At 42.7% G+C, this 27,174-nt stretch overlaps 2 protein-coding genes across 3 annotated transcripts; one reads left to right on the top strand and one right to left on the bottom strand.

Annotated features, from left to right (window-relative positions):
• Window positions 1-3,217: 3,217 nt before the first annotated feature.
• On the bottom strand, window positions 3,218-13,050 carry LOC118363027 (centrosomal protein of 44 kDa-like). The gene is made up of 11 exons (XM_035743780.2): window positions 13,000-13,050; window positions 12,637-12,735; window positions 8,552-8,699; window positions 5,419-5,565; window positions 5,126-5,221; window positions 4,774-4,926; window positions 4,417-4,632; window positions 4,067-4,133; window positions 3,813-3,931; window positions 3,469-3,506; window positions 3,218-3,343 (listed from the first exon to the last, which is right to left on the bottom strand). The coding sequence occupies exons 2-11, from the start codon at window positions 12,726-12,728 to the stop codon at window positions 3,295-3,297; spliced, it is 1,125 nt and encodes a 374-aa protein (XP_035599673.2). The 5' UTR covers window positions 12,729-12,735; window positions 13,000-13,050; the 3' UTR covers window positions 3,218-3,294.
• Window positions 12,617-26,577, top strand: LOC118363028 (F-box only protein 8-like). Of its 2 annotated transcripts, none has more exons than XM_035743783.2 (6): window positions 12,617-12,759; window positions 17,659-18,056; window positions 19,263-19,389; window positions 20,003-20,121; window positions 20,187-20,383; window positions 23,832-26,577. In XM_035743783.2, the coding sequence occupies exons 2-6, from the start codon at window positions 17,668-17,670 to the stop codon at window positions 24,017-24,019; spliced, it is 1,020 nt and encodes a 339-aa protein (XP_035599676.1). In that variant the 5' UTR covers window positions 12,617-12,759; window positions 17,659-17,667; the 3' UTR covers window positions 24,020-26,577. The 2 variants fall into 2 exon arrangements, with proteins under 2 accessions (XP_035599676.1, XP_035599675.1); XM_035743782.2 differs by lacking the exon at window positions 12,617-12,759 and adding an exon at window positions 13,631-13,886.
• Window positions 26,578-27,174: the final 597 nt, after the last annotated feature.

Genomic DNA, 27,174 nt, shown 5'->3' on the forward strand with positions numbered 1-27,174 from the left:
CAGGGGCACACTCCAACATCATTTACAGATAGCCAGGGGCACACTCAAACACTCAGACATCATTTACAGATAGCCAGGGGCACACTCCAACATCATTTACAGATAGCCAGGGGCACACTCCAACACTCAGACATCATTTACAAATGAAGCATGTGTGTTTATGGAGTCTATCAGATGTTCTCTTGATAAGTGTGTGAATTGGACCATCTTCCTGTCCTGCTAAGCATTAAAAATGTAACTAGCACTTTTGGGTGTCAGAGAAAATGTAGAGTAAAAAGTACATTATTTTCTTTTGGAATGTAGTGAACTAAAAGCAAAAGTTGTCAAAAATATAAATAGTAATGTAAAGTACAGATACCCCAAAAAAACGATTTTTACTTAAGTACTTTACACCACTGATTGGGGATTTGCCACTTAGAGAGCAGGAGCTGCTGAAGATTGTCCAAGCTCCATGGACCTTTGTTTGAATGAAGGTCTTTGGTTCAGTTTGATTAAGTAAGATATGCTCTGAATTAGAATTTGATCATGTTGTGGGCCCCTCAAAACCATGGTTCTAAGCCTCAGAAGGTGACCATCCCTCCGGCGACCGATTTGGTGGTTGATCAGCCCCAGGGAGGTCCTGGCTTTTGATCCCAGTCCCCAGCTAAGTTTGTCATTAAAAGTCTATATTTTGCCTTTAACCTGCCTCTTGAGTGTTTGTACTGTGGCCAATCCTCGATTACACCACAGCTTAAGTGGCGCTTATAGGAATCAAAGCTAAATCTCTGGTGTTGCAAGCACCATGCTCCAGCACACTGGGTTGTCCTTTTAGATCCACAACTCTCCTTGGTCATTGTTTTGTTTTTTATTACGCATTTCTATGATATTTTAGGCCAGGATTCAATTACAGAGCACTTTGTCAGCAAAGGCCACATTCACGGTACAACGCTGCATATGGAAATAAGCATATCAAGAAGCTGATTAAATAGCATGATCATTACACAGGTGCACCTTGTGCTGGGGACAAAAGGCAACTCTAAAATGTGCAGTTCTCAAGTTGAGGGATCGTGCAATTGACATGCTGATTGTAGGAATTCCCAAAAGAGCGGTTGCCAGATAATTTTATGTTAATTTCTCTACCATAAGCCGCCTCCAACATAGTTTCAGAGAGTTTGGCAGTATGCCCAACCAGCCTCAAAACCACAGAGCACGTGTAACCACGCCAGCCCAGGACCTCCACATCCGGCTACTTCACCCGGGGGATTGCCTGAGACCAGCCACCCTGACAGCTGATCAAACTGGAGGGTATTTCTGTCTGTAATAAAGCCCTTTTGTGAGGAAAAACTCATTCTGATTGGCTGGGCCTGGCTCCCCAATGGGTGGGCCTATTCCCACCCAGGCTCACCCCTGACTGCGCTCCTGCCCACTCATTTGAAATCCAGATTAGGGCCTAATTTATTTATTTCAATTAACTGATTTCCTTGTAAGAACTGTAAAACTCAGTAACAATCACTGAAATTGTTTCATGTTGCATTTATATTTTTGTTCAGTATAGTTGACAAATTGAAGAGGGTGTGCTAGCCATGGAATAGATCAAGCACATGAAAGGTCTGGAGATCTCAATGAGAGGTTTGAGAAAACACTGCTTTATATAACATGCCTTGAATTGAATATCAGCCTGAATTGAAGAAACCTTTGAGCAGAATTAGACGTTCTCAAATTATTCATTCCTTGTGTCCTTTCTCCTATCCTTCTTTTCAAAACACAATTGCTCTTCATACAATGCAGTTCGTACAGGGCCTAGGAGAGCTCTACTATGGAGGAGGAAGGATGATTGAACAGGAGCTGGAGTATAGTCCAGTATAGCTGGAGAAGATGGCTCAGAGAGGTCTGTTAGTGACCTCTACTGGTCAGGTCCATAGTTCAGTGGCCAGGGAAATTCAAGTAAGTGGGTCAGTTTAGGCACAACTACAGAGTATACATCAACACACCGTGAGGCTTTATTCAATTTGAATTGCTGAAGAATTACAGATTTACATTTCTGTAAGGCAAAGGTTATTTCCAATTAAGCTGACATCCAGCGTTTACCGTGAATGTAGTGTCCGTTTACACAGGAACATTGCTTATAATTTCACATGCTGAACTTGCGCTATACGGATTGAATAGAGCCCTCAGTTGACGGGTATTCCGACACGCCACCCTGATTGAAAGTAAGGTTACACAAGACTGGGCATTGTACGTAATATTGTTTGTGCAAATAAAATACAGAATTACAGTACCAGTCTAACCACTAGGCTACCTGCCACACCATCACACCTCCTCCATGCTTCACGGTGGGAACCACACAATTCAGGTATCATCCGTTCACCAACTCTGCATCTCACAAAGATATGGAGGTTGGAACCAAATATTTCACATTTTGACTCATCAGACCAAGTGACAGATTTCCACCGGTTTAAATGGCCATTGGTCGTGTTTCTTGGCCCAAGCAAGTCTAGTCTTCTTATTGGTGTGCTTTAGTAGTGGTTTCTTTTCAGCAATTCGACCACGAAGGCCTGATTCACGCAGTCTCCTCTGAACAGTTGTTGAGATGTGTCTGTTACTTGAACACTGAAGTGTTTATTTGGGCTGCAATTTCGGAGCCTGGTAACTCTAATGAAATTCTCTGCAGCAGAGGTAACTATGGGTCTTCCTTTCCTGTGGTGGTCCTCATGAGAGCCAGTTTCATCATAGCACTTGATGGTTTTTACGACTGCACTTTTCCAGATTGACTGACCTTCATGTCTTAAAGTAATGGACTCATTTCTCCTTGCTTATTTGATCTGTTATTGCCATAATATGGACTTGGTCTTTTACCAAATAGGGCAATCTTCTGTATACCACCCCTACCATGTCACAACACAACTGATTGGCTCAAATGCAGTAATAAGGAAAGAAATTTCACGAGAACATTTTAACAAGGCACACCTGTTAATTGAAATGCATTACAGGTGACGACCTCATGAAGCTGGTTGGGATAAAGCCAGGGTGGCTACTTTGAAGAATCTAAAATATTTTGATTTGTTTAACACTTTTTTGGTTACTACATGATTCCATGTGTCATTTCATAGTCTTGATGTCTTCACTATTATTCTACAATGTAGAAAATAGTAAAAATAAAGAAAAACCCTTTAATGAGTATGTGTGTCCAAACTTTTGACAGGTACTCTATATAATGGATTGTGAACACAAGTCGATATTTTTCCATGATTATTTTATTCATCACTCGCATACTAATCCAGAGATCAATTACAAAAATACATATTAAGTCTGAATTTACATTGAGGGTTCTATACTTCTTAAAAGGCTGGAAGTGTCTTTCATCCTAAAACAAAGAAGAACAAAACGTAATGAAGTTAAACATAAATGGAGTATTATTTTATATACAGTAGATGGTGTATTTGGCCTTGGTTAACAGAGGGAACACAACATAGATCTACAGTTACTTACATGTTGGCTATCCTTTCCAATCTCTCTTTCATATTCTCCTATAGAAAATGAGTCAAGAATGAATGAAAAACAAAGGGATTGATTTAATCCGTATTGTGGAAGATCCACGTAAAAATTCTAAGGTAATTTCGGCACATGCAGAGTTTACCGTGAACGAAGTCTCCTCGAACATTGCATTTAAAATGTCAATCAACCTATAATGTGGATCTTTCACGATGCTACTGATTGAATCCAGCCCAAATATACAAATATTGTATATAGCAGCTCACCACCTGGTAGCCTAGCAGTTAAGAGAATTGGGTCAGTAACCGAAAGGTTGCTGGTTCCAATCCCTGAGCCTTTACCTCTGGGGGTGCCATTGTCACACAGGGGGTGATGGGATAGCTTGCGGAAGGGGTGGAGGACTGAGGACGCTCACAGCCAGAGTTGTGTAGGAGGCTCTCTGGAGGACTGGGTCTTGACTCTGTAAGGGTATGTGAGCATCAGTTGAACTTTTATCACACTGGGAATTGGATCTTTCTATTACTGTATTTCAGTTGTTGTATACGATGGCCTCATCAATATCCAAGATACTTTTATTGTCAAAATCAGTTCCAACCCGTGACTTCTGTTGCATTATCCACCACGTGATGACTCCAACCCCCATTGATAAGTGAGGACGACTCCTAGAGGGAAAAAAAACAACCTTGAAAGCTGTACATGTTTGCATCTTTAATCAGCAAACAGAGATACAGTAGACATTCTGGAATGGACTGACATCATTAGTTCAACATCTGCATCTACTTGTCATTGGATAGAGGTAGGGAGAGTTCTTTAGAAGAGTCTCCAGATCGGACAGATGTGGTGTAGAGATCCCTTCCTACCTGGGCCATGGCTGACACACATGCAGACACACAGTATCCAAGAATCCCTTTGCAGTGGATAGGGACACACACACAAAGAGCCTACCTGGGCCGTGGCTGTGGAGAGGGTCAGTCTGGTCTCCAGCAGTAGCACTCTGCTCTCCAGGTTCTCCCACTGGTGCTTGTCTATAGTGATCCTCCCGGCCGAGGCCTTCTCTAGAAGCTCCAGCCTCTGCTCCAGGGCCGAGAGCCCCCCCAGCCGGGTCTGGACCTGCAACAGCTGGGCCTCCAGCACTGCCAGCCTCCCCTCCACCACCAGGTCCTGGAAGGGTGTTCACAATCCAGTCTGTGCGTGTGTGTGTCACTTTAGTGATGTGTGTTACAGAGAGAAAGGCTGTGTGTGTGTGTGTGTGTGTGTGTGTGTGTGTGTGTTTATATTGTGGAGAAGTATGCTGGTACTCACTGTTTGAGGGACTGTAGGTGCTTGGTTCTGGACCTCCTCCAGTCCCAGCCCCTCCTCCTCTTCCTCAGACTCTTCAATATCTGAGGTTCTACTAGAGGAGCGCCAGGAGTCACCACCAATGTGTCTCTCCACTAGTGGCCTGCTTAGGGACAACTGTGGGAAAGAACCATCTCACCTAGTCATGTTAAGGCCGGGCCATGTACTCATGCAGCGTCACAATGGACTATTTTATCATTTTAAAATGTTTTCTTTGATCTTTACTTAACTAGGCTAGCTCAGGCCTCTTTGATAAAGTGTAGCGAGCTGAACAGGTCTGTTGGTCTACACTGTCATGTCCTTGGCAAAGACTTACTTTGGTGGCCACGGGGTTCATTGTTTCAGCCTGAAAAGGGAGAGCCTCACTTTTGGAGTCTGAACTCGAGGCCTGAAAACGCGGTCTCGGCTTTGGCTGCAACACACACAGATGCAATACATTAACTTTTTCTTTTACCAGATAGGCTACTGAGAACACATTCTCTACTACAATACAGACATGGTCTGATCAAGAGGGTGCAATAGTTAATTGAACCGTGAACACCGTATCATCATGTCGTTTGATGATACGCTTTTCTCGAGGCTCGTCAAAGCTGAGGGAGACAGACTGACCTTGTTGCCTTTGCTGAGCTCTTTGTGTTTCTGCAGGGCGAAGGCGATGACATCACAGAGGATGCAGGTCTTTCTTTCTGCAAAGCCAAACTGGAGGAACTGCTGCTTGGTCAGGACAGGTTTGTAGTGGAAGAGATCCCGCAGTACCTAGATGTGGGTGAACAATAGACAGTATCACACACACACACACACACACACACACACACGGCTAAATTTTCCCTGCTGAAAAATAGTTTCAAATCAAAAATACACCATGTTTTCTTCATTCAAACAGTAAAAAAATGCAAAGATCAAAACAATATTCATTGAATTGTCATTGAAGATCACATTGCAAAGTATCTGGTACAGGGGTTTTAGGGGGCCACATTCGTTCTTCAAGAAGGTCCAGAGGGTCGCACTGAAAATGTGTTCATTTGTTCACCATCAAAACGTGCAAAGAAATAGTCCTGTAATCCAATGCTTATGCAATTTTCAATGCTACCCGACTGTCTAGGTTTCATTTGAATGATTATTAGTAAGCTGGACACAGTCAAGAAACAGTATAAATGTAGATCCATGATATTTTCTACACAGTTTCCATTTGGTTGTAATCACTTTAAAAGTATATAGAGTTTGTTCTCCCTTCCAAAATATGTGTATCCCTTGCCTCGATACACTTAATTCACGTGAAAAGGGAGCTGGAACACAAATCCAAACATTCTACTGATAATTGTAAAACTCACTATAGTTGACATGAGTTCAGGGAAAGATGGCAGAAGGTATGACAGGAGGTCACCGACTATAACGCAGAGCAAATGGCTCGTCTCCTCTCTGCATTTCTTCTGTATGAAATGCTGCTGGTGTCGGCCCAATCTGTCTCCCATATTTGTGTGTGTGTGTGTGCCAGCCAAGCGAAGCAGTGACTGGGCGCCAGCCATCGCACAGAGGGTCTCGCTCTTCCTTGTCCTTTTCGGTCTCCCTCTCCTTTCTCGCGAAAATGAACCGATGCTGTGAGAGGCAGATAGCTCGCCTGCGGCCTCAGCGCTCAGAGAACAGAAGGGGGAGTCTGATCCGAGATGAGTACTTGGACCAACATGGAGTTCCTGTGTTCACCGCAGGAATCAGGATTTCATGTAAGACTTTATAAAACATAATTGCTCAAGGACGCTGTGCTGCCGACCACCGGTTGCCAGCTGGAAGGAAACACCAGAGTGTGTGTTAAATAAAGATGCTGCAGATCAGGGCCCGCTCAGTGAAAACCCTTCTGGTTCTGTTAGCAGGGTTAACAGAGGCTATAGTACAGCCTCAACAAAAAGACTGAAAAACCCCTGATCCATTTACACAAGTCATTCCTTCCAAGTCCTCGGTTGGTTGTGATGAGAGAGGAGCTGTAATATTAGAACGTGAGATGAAGGAAATGGCTTAGCCTTGACCTGACCAAGCACAATCATGAAAAAAGGAATTCCGACAGTGGAGGCCAATACCATTTCCCATAGATAAGAATTAATTGAATTCCTAGACTACTTTAAGACTCCATTCATGTCATTTGATCACCACAGGAATAAAAAGGAATCCCACATGCAGCCTACCTTTCACTTCTACAGAGGAAATCCTGCACTGTTTCAAAAGGACTTTATTGGTAGTGAGTGATGCAATGCCAATGTCTTCCATGTGTGTGTGTATTAGGGGGAAATATTGCAGTTCAGCTCAAGCGTGGAGGGGTTAAACCACAGCAGAGTGCCTGGGTAGACAGCCGTTGGCCTCAGGAGACTCCAAGGAATAAACTGAAGTCACAGTGTGTGAGGCCCTGTGAGGAAACAACTGGAAACACTTTGCCATTTTGAACCATTACGACGATAACTGTGATGTATGAGAGAGGGGATCTAGAGGGGAGTCCCTGCTATTGGGAGAAACTGTTCCGTGTTAGGGAGACGACACTGCATGGGGCCACATGGGGAGAGCGGTGGTGGGGAAAAGTGGAAAAGTAGGACCCAGGAAAGATCCCAGCACGCAGTGAATGAACAGAGCATTAAATCATGGGGAGGGCATGAAGGAACGAGCCTGGGAGATAATACAGTCAACTGGGGAGTGATGCCAATGTGTTTCTCAAACGGGTAGGCCTTGGTCAGGATGTGGGATTGCTGCAGGGGGGGATACATTCAAAAACATGATTTCATCACAAAAGATGTTTGTTTAAAACACAGTGTTGTAGTATTACGCTCAGCGTCTTCTTCCTACCATACTAATGGAGAGCTATGGAGTAAAATCCCTCCACTGTGCATGATGATCCTTAAATACTAAGGCTGTCACGGAAACATGTTAACCTACAGTACCAGTCAAAAGTTTGGACACATCTACTCCTTCAAGGGTTTTTCTTAGTTTTTACTATTTTCTACAATGTAGAATAATAGTCAAGACATCAAAACTATGAAATAACACATATGGAATCATGTAGTAACCAATGTAGATTTTATATTTGACATTTTTCAAAGTAGCTACCCTTAATGACTGCTTTGCATACTCTTGGAATGCGTTTGAGCCAATCAGTAGTGTTGTGACAAGATAGGGTTGGAATACAGAAGATAGCCCTATTTGATAAAAGGCCAAGTCCATATTATGGCAATAACAGCTCAAATAGGCAAGGAGAAATGACAGTCCATCATTACTTTAAGACATGAAGGTCAGTCAATCTGGAAAAATTGAAGAACTTTGAATGTTTCTTCAAGTGGAGTCGCAAAAACAATCAAGCACTATGATGAAACTGGCTCTCATGAGGACCGCCACAGGAAAGGAAGACCCAGAATTACCTCTGCTGCAGAGGATAAGTTCATTAGAGTTTACCAGCCATGGGCCACCCGAGTGGCGCAGTGCATCGCTGTGCCACTAGAGATTCTGGGTTCGAGTCCAGGCTACTTTGAAGAATCTAAAATATAATTTGATTTGTTTAACACTCTTTTGGTTACTACATTATTCCATGTGTGTTATTTCATAGTTGATGTCTTCACTATTATTCTATATTGTGGAAAATAGTCAAAATAAAGAACACCCTTGAATGAGTAGGTGTCCAAACTTTTGACAGGTACTGTACATCATTACCCTTAATATATAAAAAACAAAATGTAAAGAACACAATAGAATCAATGTGTGGATTTACCTTGTAGATGCATTCGATAAAACGTAGGTCGTTCTTCCCAGTGAGTTCCACTCCGAAGCGCACCAGGTGTTCAGCAAGGTGTGGTGAATAGGAGATGAATGCATAACTCACTATGGGGAGAAAGGCAGAAGGATCCCCTTTGGCCAAGCTGTAGAGATAAAGCATAGATTGTGTTTTACAATGTGTACTACTGTTTTCATATGTATTAGTATCATTTAGGTCTAAAAATATGACAATAATGCTCTGTTCAGACAGGTAGACCAATTTTTCAACAACAAAAAATATGCTTTTTGACCAATCAGATCAGCTCTGCTAAAGATCTGATGTGATTGGTCAAGACCAATTAGTGGGAAAAAATATGAGAATTGAGCTGCCTGTCTAAACACAGCCCAACACACATTTTGACATCAATGGAACCCAAACGAGTTCGATAAAAAAAATGTTTTAAAAAATGGCCAACCTTTGTCTCCGAATTTAAATTGTCTCCCATCCACAGAAAATTGTATTTGAGCCACATCATTTTTTAAATTCCCCACAAGCATATTGTGCTTGATGCTCTTCACTTCAAAAGGAATCACTTCTTCCCAGCTCATCAGATGTGCAGACTGGGGGTCCTCGTCAGAGGGGAACCCACGGCTGGTTAATGTAAAGCATGTTTACAAACAGAGTTATCGTCGAGCAGGGCTCCTCCGTACAACCCCCTCTGCCGCCTGCTGGAGACTTCAAAACAAACCCAGACCATGAACTGTACCCGTGGCTACAGCCCCAATCTGGATGTTTATAGGACTACATATGTTTAATCTGTCTTCCAGCCAAATCATTTAGTCTTCGTCACAAATAGCACCCTAAATAGTGCACTTTTTTTTCTAAACAGAGCCAATAGCACGCAATAGTGCACTCTGGGGAATAGGGTCCCATATTGGACACATTCAGTCTCGTGACCTTATCCTACACTACAGAGCAGGTTTGCCTATAGCACGCAAGAACATCATACAGACTGTTGATAATATTCATTCTAGCCTAAATTGTCATTCTTAATTCATCACAAGTTCCATATGTCATCACACTTGCAATGTGTTGGCACTTTCAAGCCAAATAGAGTGTAATGGACAAAGGCCATAGAAATCAGTGACCCCACAACCTGGATAAAGACCTGGTCAGATATGCTCATCATAACAACGAGATCATCGGAAATTAGGCTCATGGTGGAACAAAATGTTAAATCATGAGAAATGCTACCATATGCACACCTGCCTCTCCTTCAAGGTCTCATCTGCCCAAAACATTCTTAGATACTGCATGGATGGTTAATATGTAGAATATTTGTAGAATAATAGTGAAGAAATCAAAACTATGACATAACACATATGGAATCATGTAGTAACCAAAAATAATGTTAAACAAATCAAAATATTTCTTATATTTGAGATTCTTCAAAGTAGCCACCCTTTGCCTTGAGAACAGCTTTGCACACTCACAGCATTCTCGCAACCAGCTTCACCTGGAATGCTTTTCCAACAGTCTTGAAGGAGTTCCCACATATGCTGAGCACTTGTTGGCTGCTTTTCCGTCACTCTGCAGTCCAACTCATCCCAAACCATCTCAATTGGGTTGAGGTCAGGTGATTGCGGAGGCCAGGTCATCTGATGCAGCGCTCCATCACTCTCCTTCTTGGTCAAATAGCCCTTACACAGCATGGAGGTGTTTTGGGTTATTGTCCTGTTGAAAAACAAATGATAGTCCCACTAAGCCCAAACCAGATGGGATGTTGCGTCATACTGATGGCAGAGTCTATGGACGCTGCCTGGTGTCAACAGCACAGGCTGGTTGCAGTGGTGTACCGTCGTCCAATCTGCAGCAACAGCATGACGCCATCGCGTCAGCATGTACCAACATCAATGTGTAACGTTTCTGACTTGTAGAATCCATGCCCCGAAGAATTCAGTGTATTCTGGAGGCAAGAGGGGGTCCAACCCAGTAGTAGACAGGTGTAGCTAATAAACTGCCCGGGGAGTGAGTATGTACAGTGCCTTCGGAAAGTATTCAGACCCCTTTACTTTTTACACATTGTTACGTTATAGCCTTATTCCAAAATGGATTAAATAAAAAAATTATCCGAAATCTACATACAATACCCCATAATGACAAAGCAAAATGTAGAAATGTTTGCGAATTTATTCAAAATAAATAACAGGAATACCTTATTTATATACTGTAAGTATTCAGACCCTTTGCTATGAGACTTGAAATTGAGCTCAGGTGCATCCTGTTTCCATTGATCATCCTTGATGTTTCTACAACTTGATTGGAGTCCACCTGTAGTAAATTCAATTGATTGGACATGATTTGGAAAGGCATACACCTGCCTATATACGGTCCCACAGTTGACAATCCATATCAGAGCAAAAACGAAGCAATGAGGTCGAAGAGATTTTCCTTAGAACACCGAGACAGGATTGTGTCGAGGCACAGATCTGGGGAAGGGTACCAAAAAAATGACTGCAGCATTTAAGGTCCACAAGAACACAATGGCCTCCATCATTCTTAAAAATGGAAAAAGTTTAGAATCACCAAGACTCTTCCTAGAGCTGGCCGCCAAGCTAAACTGAGAAATCTGTGGAGAAGGGCCTTGGTCAGGGAGGTGACAAAGAACCCGATGGTCACTGACAGAGATGGGAGAACCTTCCAGAAGGAGCACTCCACCAATCAAACATATTTCAGTTCCTTTTAACGGGGTATGTTAGTAGGTGTGTGGCGCACCAGTTTTTGTTAAGGACTACAACACTGCTGGGTTTTTCCACACTCAACAGTTTCCTGTGTGTATCAAGACAGGTCCTCCACCCAAAGGACATCAGGCCAATTTGAAAAAAACTGTGGGAAGCATTGGAGTCAACATGGGCCAGCATCCCTGTGAAACGCTTGACACCTTGTAGAGTCATGCCCTGATGAATTGAGGCTCTGAGGGCAACTCAGTATTAAGAAGGTCTTCTTAATGTTTGGTATACTTAATGTTTGGTATAGTATTGGGACAGTGACACATTTGTTGTTTTGGCTCTGTACTCCAATAATTTGCATTTGAACTTCATAGTCAAATCCTGACTGTTAGCTTTAATTTGAGGGTAATTTCATATAGACCCACATTTCAAGGGACCAAAAGTATTTTAGACAAATTAACTTGTGTGTATTAAAGTAGTTTAATATTTGATCCCATATTCCTAGCGCGCAATGATTACATCAAGGTTGTGACTCTACAAACTCGTTGGATGCATTTGCTGTTTGTTTTGGTTGTGTTTCAGATTATTTTGTGCCCAATAGAAATTAATGGTAAATAATGTGTCATTTGAGTCAATTTTACCGTAAGTAAGAATATACTATGCTTCTAATAATATAATAATAATAATACTTCTAAAAACACATACATTCATGTGGATGCTACAATGATTACAGATAGTCCTGAATTAATTGTAAATAATGATGAGTGAGAAAGTTACTCACAAATATCATCCCCCAAGACATACTAACTTCTCCCATTAGAATAACAGGGGATATTAGCATTTTGGGGGTGTATTATATTTGTGCATCTAACTTTCTCACTCATCATTATTCACAATTCATTCAGATCTATCTAATAATGATAGCAAAAATGGAGGGACTATGTACAGAAAGTGTTGTCGTTTCTAAATGGTTCATACCCTCAAATTAAAGCTGACGTTCTTTAAACTCGATCATTGTATCATTTCAAATCCAAAGTGTCTTGGAATACCTGATGGTCAAATCAGGTGCTGGAGTACAAAGCTAAACAACAAAAATGGTCACTGCCCCAATACGTTTGGAGCTCACTATATATCAGAATGGGGGATGTATATCTCCAATGTAAGCAAGTAAAAGTGACACCAATGTTCATACAGCTCCTGCACTGAAACTAAGACTGAATAGTGGAGCCATCATGTGGCCATCAACTGAATAAACACAACAGGTGCAGACAGATTGTATAAACTGGCTCCTTCACTTAAAAAGTTTGGGAACGTGGCACAATTGTTTAGTTAGCATTGGCCCAATTTTTATCCATGACCTAGCTAACATACCCATTATAGTCGACCTCTCTTGGGTACTTCAATGCCCGTAGTTGAGCATCCAGCTTCCGAAGACATCCTTTCAAATCACCGGTTGACATCATTGCGGACCTTGAAGATGCAAATGACAGACAGGTAACGTTACCACAACAATTCTTCCATTAACTCTTTTACAACGAATGGATAAAACACAATCTAGCTAACTAACATAAACAATATAGCTATGTAACGTTACCATTACATGTTGGCTAGCTACCAACACAGCTTGCTTGCCAGCAAGTTACTTGCTATGTTATAGGCGAACGTTAGTTTTTGTTGAGGTGACTCGTTGTTGCAGTTACTGAAACATACCACGCACAAAATATAATAAATTACCTTAAATTTGAGTAGAAGTGCTAGCCAAATTGGTTCGCTAGCTGGACGTGTATTTAGTTTGTTTTGCCCGGGTAAATAACATAATTGCCGCGATTGGTTGCCATGATAAGTGAATAAGAAAAACTAGAAGGAAGATTCACAAGAGCACATTCGTAGCTAGATGGCGGTAAAAGTTGTTTGTAGACTTCTGGTTTTAATGTCGATGGAAAACTGACGACGACTTATGAAACAAGCTGAACTAACTAAATCCATGTAAAAACGTCGTCTTTAATGTCTGTATTTGAAAGCAAAACATAATTATTCTGGTTAGCTACCTTTAATGTGTTAGAAGAAAAAAAGTCAAATGGATTTCGTTAGATACGTTAGACTGCTCTGTGTAGGCCGACCTTTTTACTAGAATAATACTTTTTTAAACAAAAAATAAATAAATATTGTAATGAAACAGCAGGGAGCAGGTCTCGAACCCTCGAGCCTCAGGTCCGGCGCGCTATCGACTGTGCCGCAAAAGCATGCTCTTGGGTCTTTACACTATAATAGTTAAGTACCAATCACAATCGTTAGATAGATTTACTCAGTTACAGCTACGTCATTTCCACCAATAACACGCGAAGCGTCAAACCAGACAACTGTGCGTGTAAAAAGAGGAGGGCGAAATGAGGAGTTGAAGAAGCCTTATAGTGAGTGATAGGGGCAGATTAGGCCTGTTGTCACTTTGAGAGCAGTTTTTCTCTACAACAGCGACGAGAGTGGGTGTTTTTGGCCAGCATTTAACGGAGATGGGAGCAACTGGTTACTGGTAGAAGACCCACAACTATTCCCACCGAAGTTGTTTACGTTCTGGACTGTGTATACGTCGCGGCGGCGGTACAATCTTCCATACAATTCAGGTAGGTGGCGCTGGTTAGGACGGTCTGTCATTGACAAGACGAGCCTCCCCAATGGCTGGTTAGCTTGTATAATTATATTGAAGAAAGGCGAGGGCTTTAGGTCAATCTAGCTTGATAGTGACATTATCTATCAGTTGCCGAACATAACTTAAAGTTTGATGTTGTTTCCAACAAGACGCTGAACGTGTTTCAAGCCCACTACTGTCTGACAGTTTATCCAATTACTGAATTAGGCAAACTTCAACAGACGATGGGGCACATAACTCTAGTGCTTGACAGAGTATGGTCCCTCTGTTTACCAAGAGATTTCTTATTGCATGACTACGGGTATGCATGAATGTCCTTCTCACTAGCGAATCGTTTGCATTAGTTTGTTAAAGATTGTACATTCAGTAGGCAGCTGATCAGAATGATTTCTCGGAATCTGTATTGTGCGTCACTTTATTGACTGTACACAGACCATTTGGTACAACATTCTCCGTACACGCATGTACAGGTAGACAGACTACCACTGGTTTTTCCATCACGAAGAAGTCAAAACCCACTGTAGATAGTTGCTCATTTTAAACTCAAATGATATGTTTGCGATCACCAGATTCAGTTAAAACACCCCCAAACCCACCTAATTTGAATGCCTCACCCCATGAACCAACTACCAATGTAGACCAACCATATGCCTGTCCTGTGCATTCGCAATACATCAATTCAGCCAATGTGATCACACCATGCACTGTGCTTTCTCTCCTTTTAAATGAGTGAACGTTTTTTTTTTTTTTTACTACTGAATTAATTTGCTTAAAATAATGCTTAAAATAATTGACTAGCAAGCTAGGCTGTCATAAGTATGACTGTAAGACATCAATCCACAATTGAACAAATACACCCTTAGGTCAGTTGAACTAATCCAAACAGTTTAGGCTATGTATCTATCTATGTATCTATGTACCTAGTCTTAGCCTACATGTCTAGAAACATCTATGACCTACAGTAACCCTCTCACCATATAACCAGTAGACTCGTGTCAACTTTAAAGATGCAACATGCAGAAATAGCTCTGCCTTTTCCTGGTTGCTAGAATTCTAATAGTGTGCCTAATTTCAGTTTGTGACAAAATAATCTGTCTGTGTAGAGAATCATTGTACCGTCTAAACCACTGTGAAATATGTTTTCCATATCCAAAAATAGTGTGTTTTCAGCTGTTTGAAGCTTGTGTACAAAGCTAAAAGATGCAAAAAAATAAACATAACTGGAATAATGGACATAGCTTACAAAGAACATACCTACCACTTTTTAGACTTGCTTTCAATGAGACTGACATATCTAGAACACACATTTCTTTGGATTTGGTCAGCTTGCCCAAAAAGTTACATATTGTAGCATTAAGACATTCCCCAGTGTGTTTTTTGAGCAGCCTACAGTCGTAATGCTCCAGCAGCAAGCAGGGAATGCTGAATAACAAGTGCAATGGCATTGCAGCAATGGAGCGACAAGCAGCCTAGGAGCATGCCCACATCACATGGGAAACAGAGAATTGAGAACATGTGAGGAATTCTGAGCAGTGGTTAGGCTAAATAGGCTGGAATTGAGATTTAGCTGTAGTGACAGGGATGGAAGATTCTAGCCTGATCCCAGATGTGTTTGGGCTGTCTTAACAATCACCACAGGAATTGTCAAGATGGCACAAACAAATCTGGGACCAGGCTATGATTCAGCTCTGAACCATTCTAAGATGCTATTACAAGAGAGAAGAGTGTCTGTAGTGTAAACTGTCTGACATGTTATTTGTCACGTGCCGACTAGGTGTAGTGAAATGCTTACTCACAAGCTCTTTCTGAACAATGCAAGTTAAATGAGAAAAAAGGGGAAACAAATGTGACAAAAACACAAGAATTAGAAATTAAGCTACAAACCCATTCACTGACTGACAGGAGAGTCGGAGAGAGTTGAATGCATATCACCTAGCGGGTTAACTGAGGCTACTTCTGGTTTATAATATAATACCATGTCAATTTGTGTTGTGGATGGGGGTTTTTTTCCTGGAGAAAAAACAGGGCCATAGCTGGCATGATGGATGGTAAGTGATAGCAGTCGCAAGTGGTTTAGGCCTTGCCTCAGTTGCACTGTCCCCTGTCTGATGGGGTAAAGGTTTAGATGGCTATAAATGGAAGGGGTAAGATAGTTGTTCCTGGCCAAAGGATTATAAGGGTAAAGATGGAGAGAGCAGGCTTGATGCATATAGTAACTACACTGAACCAAAATATAAACGCAACATGTAAATTGTTGGTCCCATGTTCCATGAGCTGAAATACAAGATCCCAGACATTTTCCATATGCACAAAAAGCTTATTTATTTGACATTTTGTGCACAAATGTGTTTACATCCCTGTTAGTGAGCATTTATCCTTTGCCAAGATAATTAATCCACCTGACAGATGTGGCATGTCAAGAAGATGATTAAACAGCATGATCATTACACAGGTGCACCTTGTGTTTGGGACAATAAAATACATTTATAAAATGTGCAGTTTTGTCACATCACAATAACACAGATGTCTCATGTTTTGAGGGAGCGTGCAATTGGCCTGCTGACAGCAGGAATATCCACCAGAGTTGTTGTCAGAGAATTTAATGTTATTTTCTGTACCTCCAACGTTGTTTGAGAATTTGGCAGTACGTCCATCCTGCCTCACAACCGCAGACCACGTGTAACCACGCCAGCCCAGGACCTCCACATCCAGGCTTCTTCACCTGCGGGATAGAAACTTAGGAGTATTTCTGTCTGTAATAAAGCCCTTTTGTGGGGGACAACATATTCTGATTGGCCTGGTCTGGCTCCCCAGTGGGTGGGCCTGTGCCCACCCATGGCTGCACTGCTGCCCAATCATGTGAAATGCATAGATTAGGGCCTAATTTATTTATTAAATTTTAGTAATTTCATTATGAACTGTAACTCAGTAAAATCGATAATTGTTACATTTATATTTTTGTTCAGTATATTTCGAAATAGCTTGTTATGCAAAGTCACATTAGAATCTGCCTCGACCCTTACAGAGACTGTTCCAGAGTGCACTTTCAGGAAGCAATTGCTTTAATTTGATTGGGCTAATGTATGCGAGATGACACATGAAAGCAGAGGCAATCATTGAAATGTTTCTGCGGAAAACAGCTAGGGTCTGAATGCAGGTTAAATTGACCCGTCACGGATGTTTCTCTATTTTGTGACAACCGCTGAGCCCTTCAGTGACTCAGCATAGCAGGGTAACTCCAAGATAGATACGCCTACCATCAGCTGTTGCCATGCCAGTGACAAAAGTAACCAGGAAGTAATCCAGTTTCCCAAACATTTAAACAAGGTAGCACGATGGCCTCCGTTTTTATATTGGATTGTTAAAATAGGACTTTGGCTCAATCAAATGTAATTTACATTAGCAGATGTCACAGAGGGCTATACAGAAACCCAGCCTAAAACCCCAAACAGCAAGCAATACAGATGTGCACAGGAAAAACTCCCTAGAAAGGCAGGAACCTAGGAAGAAACCTAGAGAGGAATCAGGCTCTGAGTGGTGGCCAGTCCTCTTCTGGCTGTGCCGGGTGGAGATTATAAGAGTACATGGCTATTTAAGGCCAGATTGGATAGCCAGGAATTTCCCAATTTAATGCCTAGTAAGTAGATCACTGAGCTACTTCTGTTTTGATATTCCTCCTGAGGGAACCTATTCCCTATGTGACACATGCAGACTGTGCTGCCTGTGTTGTCTTGCCTATACACCAGATCCTGCAGATGGGTCAGGGGCTGTGGAGGGTGGCCAGGAACCAGCAGCTGCAGCAGGAGTACGGAGAGCACTGGGATGCTGGATCTGGCCTTGACGGAGATCCCCAGGATTTGGGGATGGAGATGGGGGCCAACCCAAGCCAGGCTCCCCCCTCCCCTGTGGTGGGCGACCTGCCACCTCACCCCCACCCGCGGCGCCACCCCCAGCACTGCCAAGGGGCAGACATCTACCAGCTGCTGCGTGCCCGCCGGGGGAAGGAGCAGCAGGGTTTCATAGACCTGGAGATGCTTCCTCCAGAGCTCAGCATCACCATCCTGTCCTACCTGAACGCTACAGACCTCTGTCTGGCATCCTGCGTGTGGCAGGACCTGGGCCACGACGAGTACCTCTGGCAGGGGTGAGTAGTAGACTGACAGGGTCTGAGGATGGGAGGCAGGGGTGAGTAGTAGACTGACAGGGTCTGAGGATGGGAGGCAGGGGTGAGTAGTAGACTGACAGGGTCTGTGGAAGGGAGGCAGGGGTGAGTAGTAGACTGACAGGGTCTGTGGAAGGGAGTCAGGGGTGAGAAGTAGACTGACAGGGTCTGAGGAAGGGAGGCAGGGGTGAGTAGTAGACTGACAGGGTCTGAGGAAGGGAGGCAGGGGTGAGTAGTAGACTGACTGGGTCTGTGGAAGGGAGGCAGGGGTGAGTAGTAGACTGACTGGGTCTGTGGAAGGGAGGCAGGGGTGAGTAGTAGACTGACAGGGTCTGGGGAAGGGAGGCAGGGGTGAGTAGTAGGCTGACAGGGTCTGAGGAAGGGAGGCAGGGGTGAGTAGTAGACTGACAGGGTCTGAGGAAGGGAGGCAGGGGTGAGTAGTAGACTGACTGGGTCTGTGGAAGGGAGGCAGGGGTGAGTAGTAGACTGACAGGGTCTGAGGAAGGGAGGCAGGGGTGAGTAGTAGACTGACTGGGTCTGTGGAAGGGAGGCAGGGGTGAGTAGTAGACTGACAGGGTCTGTGGAAGGGAGGCAGGGGTGAGAAGTAGACTGACAGGGTCTGAGGAAGGGAAGCAGGGGTGAGTAGTAGACTGACAGGGTCTGTGGAAGGGAGGCAGGGGTGAGTAGTAGACTGACTGGGTCTGTGGAAGGGAGGCAGGGGTAAGTAGTAGACTGACAGGGTCTGTGGAAGGGGGGCAGGGGTGAGTATAGTTAGAGGGCGTTCAGAATTAATTATTCAAAAATAATGTCACTAATTGGTATTTTGACCAAATAAGATCAGCTTTAAAAAATGTGAAAAGTTCTGATGTTATTGGTCAAAAGACAAATTATTGGACAAAATATCAGAATTGGGCTCCCTGTGTGAACGCGGCCAATGAGAAGTGCGCTACAGGACCTGATATGCCATTACAGATTCATCTATGTTTTTAATTGTCCACAAATCATTCAAATGGTGCTTGCCACTAGTAGGTACACCATTTACCAGCTTCTGTGGGACAATGTGCTTTTTTAATGGTTCAAAGAGTTGATTGGGTGATCATGTTTCTAATCGCAAGTCCTCCCTTTTTCTCTGTCGCTCGCTTGTTCCCTGACTTGCTCGCTCTCGGTCTCTCTCTGGCTGTGCCCTAGTTTGTGTAAGTCCACATGGGGTCACTGTTCCATCTACAATAGAAGGCTTCCCTATGGCTTCTCATATAGAAGACTCTACATGATGCTAGATGAAGGCAGTCTGACGTTCAACGCTAACCATCAGGAGGTAAGTCATCTCTTTTGCATCTTTATCCCCAATACCTCGTTCTCCTTTTTAAAGCACCACTTCCCCACTGAAACACTCCGGTTTCCCGGACGTAGATAAAGCCGGCTTAATCTGTTTCCAGGAAATAGTTCCTTATATATAAGATTTGGCTAGATGTATACTGGCCAATTAGCTTTTTTTCACTGTATGTTATTGATTCTGCATAGATCAACCTTTGTCAGTATATGAAAACCACAAAAAAATTATGATTTTAGAAATAGTAAGTACACATCACACCCACCACACTTCAGCCCACCTTGAAGACAAATGACTACCAGCTAAATTACTTGTTTACTGCTGATGCATGCATTCTGAAAGACATCACAGCCTTGGAGGTCACTGCAGGTCAAAGCCTGGTCCCCTAGAATCTAATGGCGTTATTTGGTCTGTCTGTATCGCTAAGTGAATTAGGCTGACTATGGCCAGCCACTTAAAGGGCATGTGATAGCCCCACTGTGTGATGTACTGAGATGGTGCTGTCTGAGTCTCTTCTCTCTACTCTCCCCCTCTAATCCCTCTTTCTCTGTATATGTTTCATGTTGATCCACTCTCTCTCTCTCTCTCTCTCCAATAGGGTATCAGTTACTTCATGTCCAAAGGCATACTGGTGGACCACCCCAAGGAGCTGGCCAAGTTCATCTTCTGCACTCGCACGCTCAACTGGAAGATGCTGAGGGTATACCTAGATGAGAGGTGGGTTTTCTTCATTGAATTTTTTCACTTTTTTCAAATTCTTATTGGATTGTCTCTCATTGCAGGAGAGATGTGTTGGATGAGCTGGTCACGCTGCACAACTTCAGTAACCAGTTCCTGCCCAACGCACTGAGGGACTTCTTCAGACACATCCACGCCCCAGAGGAGAGGGGAGAATATCTGGAGACGCTCATCACCAAGTTCTCCCACCGCTTCTGCGCCTGCAACCCTGTCCTGGTCCGGGACGTGGGTCTCAGCCCAGGTCAGTGCACTGCAGGGAGTTGCAGTTCTAATCTGCAGGGTGTTTAGGGAAGTCGGATGAGTGGAGGGGATTGTAGTTCTGGTGCATGTTAATTCAGCCTATGTGAGCGGAGGGAGTTGTAGTTCTACAGGATGTTTAGTTTAGTGGAGGGAATTGTAGTAATAAATTAATTCATGGGAATTGTAGTCCTGACAGGTGTTGAGTTGGAGGCAAGATGTATGTGGGTGCTGCAATGGGTGCTGGGTTTTTGTTTAGTTTTTTTGCCGACGATCTAGCCGTCTGCCCACGCTACAGAGTGCTATATCGGTCTGCTAATACAGGACTAGTAAAGGCCCAGCGCACTACTTTTGTAAGAGAAATGTATATTTTTATATAAAAATATATGGGCCTCCTGAGTGGCACAGCGCTAGAGATGGGTCACAAGGAGCGCTAGAGATGTCACTATAGACCCGGGTTTGATCCCGGGCTGTATCACAACCGGCCGTGATCGGGAGTCCCATAGAGCGGCACACAATTGTCCCAGTGTCGTCCGGGTTAGGGGAGGGTTTGGCTGGGGGTGGGGGGCTTTAATTGGCTCGTCGCACTCTATTGACTCCTTGTGGCGGGCCAGGCGCCTGCAGGCTGACCTCGGTCGTCAGTTGAACAGTGTTTCCTCCGACACATTGGTGCGGCTGGCTTCCAGGTTAAGGGGGCATGTGTTAAGAAGTGCAGTTAGTTGGGTCATTTTTCGGAGGACACATGACTCGACCTTCGCCTCCCCAAGCCCATTGGCTAGTTCCAGCGACGAGACAAGATTGTAATTGGGGAGAAAAATGGTGTAAAATACAAATATATATACAGTCCAGTTGATAAATATTTGGACATTGACCATGTTATTATTATTTTAGCTGTCTACAACAGCATATTGGAGTTGAAATTAAAGAATGAATATGAGCTTTAATTTGAGGGTATTTACATCCAAAATGGGTGACTGGTGTAGGAATATGTGGTCCCTCCATTTTGTCTGCTCAGCTGTTCCATGGCCAGGGGTGTGTTATTCCATCATTAGTTAATTTACAGGTTAGCAGATAAAAGGTCTAGAGTTGATTTCAAGTGTGACATTTGCACCCTCAATATGAAGTCCAAAAGAGCTGTCACTGCTAGTGCAGGAAGACATCATTAGGCTGAAAAACCCAGCAGAGAGAAACATTAGGTGTGGACAAATCAACTATTTAGTACATTCTTAAAAAGAAAGAACACATTGGTGAGCTCAGGAACACCAAAAGGCCCGGAAGACCACCAGAAACTTCCAAGTCCATATTATGGCAAGAATGTTAAGACCTGAAGGTCAGTCAATTCTGGAAAATGTCAAGAACTTTTAAAGTTTCTTCAAGTGCAGTTGCAAAAACCATCAAGCGCAACGATGAAACTGGCTTTCATGAGGACCCAAAATTACCTCTGCTGCAGAGAATAAGTTCATTACAGTTATCAGCCTCAGAAATTGTAGCCTAAATAAATGCTTGAGAGTTCAAGTAACAGACACATCTCAACATCAACTGTTCAGAGGAGACTGCGTCAATCAAGCCTTCATGGTCGAATCGCTGCAAAGAAACCAATACTAAAGGACACCACTTAACCAGCATGGCTACCACAGCATTCTGCAGCGATACGCCATCCCATCTGGTTTGGGCTTAGTGGGATTATCACTTGTTTTTCAACAGGACAATGACCCAAAACACACCTCCATGCTTTGTAAGGGCTATTTGACCAAGCAGGAGAGTGATGGAGTGCTGCATCAGATGACGTGGCCTCCACAATCACCCGACCTCAACCCAAGTGAGATGGTTTGGGATGAGTTGGACCGCAGAGTGAAGGAAAAGCAGCATTCCAGGTGACTACCTCGTGAAGCTGGTTGAGAATGCAAAGCTGTCATCAAGGCAAAGGCTTTGAAGAATCTAAAATATATTTTGATTTTTTTTGGTTACTACGTGATTCCATGTGTGTTATTTCATAGTTTTGATGTCTTCACTATCATTCTACAATGTAGAAAATAGTAAAAATAAAGAAAAACCCTTGAATGAGAAGGTGTGTCCAAACTTTTTACCGGTACTATATATTAATTCAGATTGATCAGAGGGTGCTTCAGCACCTGATAATTCCCGCGGCTATGGTAAGTGGATGTTGTAGTACTGGCAACAGATGGATTCAACCAGTCTAGACGTAGGTCCGCTTTAGAGGACCAAGCCCAAGAAGACACAAGTACTGTAAAAGGCCCTTTACTCCACTAGGAGATAAAAGGAATCGGTGATGTCACTGTAAACACCTGACATCGTGCGTCTGTGTCTGTCTGTCTGGCCTGTTCTGTTGACAGCGCTTGCAACCACCTGCCAGTTTCTGCCACAGTCGAACAACTCCTAACTCTGGGTCCACGCTCAACAAATCCCACAGGCTTTAGGTCTTCTCTCATCTGTTGATCTCCCCACAATGTCTCTAATTTACTAAGGGCTCTGGTGTTGCACTTGACCCAAGTTGTCCTGTCCTTGTTGAATGAATCAAATGTGTGAGAAATCTTTGTACTAACACTGTCATTGGTCCCTAAAGCCACAATAATCCCACGGGCTTAAAGTGTTAGGAGAGTGAGGGCAGCGCTCCAGCCAATCACAGGACGGCGTTGTAATAACATCTGCCGTGGTTCTCGGCCGTTCTCCGTCGTCCTGGAGGAGAAGCCGGCTGATTTATTATAAACTTACTGGCGATAGAATTGGCAGAGCAGTAAAGGAGGAGTGGAGATGTACGCTCTCACACTTTCTCTCGCTCTCTCCCACTCTAAAGAGACCCCCTGTTCAACCCCTCTTAGTCTGCCCAGAACCAGGGCTGATACCCACACTGTAAGGTCTGAGAATATGAGTAGACACGTCTCTTTCCTTCCCTGTTATGCGTCTTGTCTTAAAGGACTATTATTCACACTTCAGAATATGCTTCTTCTTTTTTTTCTGAAGATGCGTCATTATGAAACTATTTTTCTATCAGCCCTTCTCTTGTTCTGATGCTCTTTTCTGGTCTTCCCTTCGCTCTGTCTCCCTGTCGTTTATTCTTAAACTCCCACCCACCCTCTCAGCCAAGAGATGACCACACAATGAACAGAGAAAGTATTGTTGGACTGAGAAAGACATCAACTAAAACATTGGGGCTATCTAATATATTGAATACATGTATATTACTAAGCAAGATTTTAAAAAAATATCTATTTTGTTGGCGTGTGTGCCCCATCACCATTATTGATCTTAAGTCTAAACTAGTTTTTTAGGTAAACACAATCACTTTTATTTATATTTATTTATTTTTACTGGCCCAATGCTCTTAACAGCTAGCCTAGCTGCCACCCCACAGCTCGATATACAACTTTATCTTCATTGGATGCTGGGACTTGTTTGACCTCTCTCACATTCTGTCCATCTCTCCTCTCCAGATGCGGTGTATGTGCTCTGCTACTCGCTCATCCTGCTGTCTATAGACTTGACCAGCCCGCACGTCAAGAACAAGATGTCCAAACGCGAATTCATCCGCAACACGCGCCACGCTGCCCAGAACATCAGCGAGGACTTTGTCGGCCATCTTTACGACAACATCTATCTCATCGGCCACGTGGCGGCCTAACCGGGAAGTGACGAGGAGTGGAAGTCGGTGAATACACAAACCAGTGATTGCACTGATATAGGATACTACTTTGGACAATAGTTGTTGCTGGTCATTCTTAATATAGGTTCCTGTACTGCTAGCTATGATGCTTGCTTCCATACTGGGTGGGAGGTGATCTGTTCTCCGGCTGTAGAGCCAATGGAGACCAGGTAGCGTAGAGATTTGGCCCGCCCACCTGAAGTGACGAGGCCTAAAACAGGCTAGACGTATATCCAGCACACAAGTAGCATACGAACATATAACCAACTACTTCTAGCTTAACCACGCAAAAGGGTAGCTCCAGTATGTTAACGAAGTTAAACATATGCTATGAACAAGGACTGAATATTATTACAGCAACAATTAGCAGTTGTGGTTCACATTATGTTTTGTGAATTACTCTAACTATGAGTTTTGAGTTTAATATTCTGGTTTTCTTTTTTTAAATGAATGTTGTTTTTGTTGAAATGTTTTTTACGATTAGAGGAACTTAAAAGAATGACTAATGGGCTGGTAGAAACTCCACTGCATTTTTGTCCTTAACTTTGTGAGCTGGATTAAATTGGATGGAATAATATGAATTTCCAAGAGGCACAACAATAATTAATCCAACCACATTTACAACATGGAATCCTTTTATTTTTAGCAGTGAACTTCAAAGGACTATTTGCGTCCATTCCAAAGTATTTTATGAGTTGTAAAGTAATCGCCATGGGTCATACTCTGAATTGATGTTTGTGGATGACTCGAATGTCCATGGGAATCTCAGAGAGTCCAATTTTGAGTTTAATGTGAACTCATCTACATGCATCTCAGCTGGGTCGTATTAATTAGTGTGCAAAATTGAAAATGTTTTTCGCCTACGGAAGACAAATGTTTCTTATTGGACAAGTCCAATTAGTTTCTCAATGTTGCAATCCATTTTCTTCTATTTGGCGCCTAATGAACACAACACTGGTAATACAGCTCTTGATTGCTGATAGAAAAATAGGTTTCAGAGTTGAGGACAATTGTTCAGTGAGTTTTTACCTCGGCCCAAGCTGGGATAGGTAATATTGATAAATGAAGTTGTTAGTGTATCTGTTACTTTATCCTTTTGTGTTGACAGGCATTCTACCCCTTCAAAACAGGCTGGATCCCAAATGGCATCCTATTGCCTATGTGTTGCACAACAGTTGAACAGGGCCCATAGGGCTCGGGTCATAAGCAGTGCACTATATAGGGAATAGGGTGGCATTTGGGACACATTCAGGCACTGACTCTAGCACCGATGCCTGTGTTTACACAGGCAGCCCAATTCTGATTCCATTTTTTCCACTCATCGGTCTTTGGACCAATCAAATCCGATCTATTCACATCTAGATCTGATTTGTCAAAAGACCAATTAGTGAAGGGGAAAAAAGATTAGAATTGGGCTGCCTGTGTAAACAGCCTAAGTGAAACCACGGATATGAACGTTAATCTTTCCCACCATCCTTTGTGGACTACATTTATCTTGTGATTTGTTTTGTGTGTGTGTGACTCTGGACTGATGCCTCTATCATGTTTAAATGTTCCTGTCAATCTCTATTCACTGACTGCAACCTCTCACTCTTTCTCTCCCTAACTCTCCCCAGTGACTCTAAGGGCTTGATTCTATTTGCTACGAATGTCCAGAAATATGTCATCTCGATCAGACATACCTCTGACATGTAGAATAAGGAATCATGTCTGCTCTATTTGTGAAATTTCTATATGCAGTGTTCAGTAGATTGCACGTGACCCAGGACTACAAGATTGTTTCTTTTAATGATTACTAACTAGTGAGCACTTTAACCAGGGGGTGTTTTCTCTCCACACTGCTGTCTTCTGAATCATATATATATATATATATATATATATAAAATATCACACTTTAGTTCTCACATATCTGAAGGACTGTTTGTTTTCTATCTGTTGTCTTAGCCAGGCGCAGTCTTTATTATTAGTTATAGTGCCAATAAACAAAATGTTGAAAATGACAACCAAACTGGCATGTGAACCTGAGCAGAATAACTACTGTGGTAAATTATTGCATACAATTGATTAAAACCCAGATTTTATTTTATTTGCACATGTATAGAGATTTCTATTTTAAAAAATATTTTATTTTTATGTATTTTAACAAAAAACAAAAAAATCTCACATAAGTAAACCTGTTTTTGCACTGACATTTTGTATGAGCACTGGACTGCATGCAGAAAACTGAGTCTTTGCACAGTTAATGTTCTCCACTTCCATGATTAATTTAAATTTAAGTGATTTGAGATTATTATTGTAATATTTATGAAATGTTAATTACACTAGTTTAACAGCAGCAAATGACAGTACAGACTTTTCCTTTTCTTCAATTCCATGTACATTTTAGTTTCCGGTGTGGATTTATGGATTGAGATTTTTATAGACGATTCCTGTTTCAACAGCCTAACAAAAACCATTTACATCTGAGATAGGTTGCTGAATGACAACACTGAAAATAAAACATGTCTAGATTGTATACAAATAAAACTGAGAAAATATTCCCCTTGTGTTGAGCCGTGACTATTTCTACAGTGATCATAATGTTTTTATATTCAAGATCGTGACCTTCACTGATTCACCCTTTGACTATGTACGCTATATTTACGAATTAAGTCCCCTATATACACCTCTCAAACACTGCTCTCAAAACTACCAAACGGCATTTCAAAGCCCCGATCCATAGTGTATATATTAACCATAGAGTTCATCTGAGCCTGTCAGTGTATAGATAGACTGGAGTAAATCGACTCCAGACACAACATGACCCTCGACCTCTAGCGGAGTGTGCTTTATGTGCTGTAAATGAAAAGGGAGAGCATCACAGGGGCCGTCAGCAGAGCGATACAGGGCCCTTGGAGCTGCATGGGAGAGGGGTCAATCTGAGAAGGTTTAGAGAGTGGTGATGCAATGTGTACCCTGACCCCTTTTTAGCTCTCCCCTTTTTAGCTGTATCTGTCTTCCTCAAACTCATTTCAGGGCCTATGGAAAAAAAACAGCAATGCCAAATACTAAGCTAAATTGGATGGAGAACTGGTTCAATTGAATGGTTGGTAACCTACTTTAGATGATTCGATCCATTGCCTTAATCATTCATT

Source organism: Oncorhynchus keta, chromosome 29 (assembly GCF_023373465.1).
Source record: "Oncorhynchus keta strain PuntledgeMale-10-30-2019 chromosome 29, Oket_V2, whole genome shotgun sequence".
In the NCBI taxonomy this organism is placed as follows: Eukaryota; Metazoa; Chordata; class Actinopteri; order Salmoniformes; family Salmonidae; genus Oncorhynchus; species Oncorhynchus keta.

Coding starts and splice junctions, on each gene's coding strand:
- LOC118363027 (XM_035743780.2), bottom strand. CDS start 12,728: ATGATGTCAACCGGTGATTTGAAAGGATGTCTTCGGAAGCTGGATGCT. Junction 8,700..12,636: donor AGAGAGGTCGACTATAATGG/GTATGTTAGCTA, acceptor TTATCTCTACAG/CTTGGCCAAAGGGGATCCTT. Junction 3,507..3,812: donor TGACAATGGCACCCCCAGAG/GTAAAGGCTCAG, acceptor CATTTTCTATAG/GAGAATATGAAAGAGAGATT.
- LOC118363028 (XM_035743783.2), top strand. CDS start 17,668: ATGGGTCAGGGGCTGTGGAGGGTGGCCAGGAACCAGCAGCTGCAGCAG. Junction 18,057..19,262: donor GACGAGTACCTCTGGCAGGG/GTGAGTAGTAGA, acceptor GCTGTGCCCTAG/TTTGTGTAAGTCCACATGGG. Junction 20,122..20,186: donor AGGGTATACCTAGATGAGAG/GTGGGTTTTCTT, acceptor CTCTCATTGCAG/GAGAGATGTGTTGGATGAGC.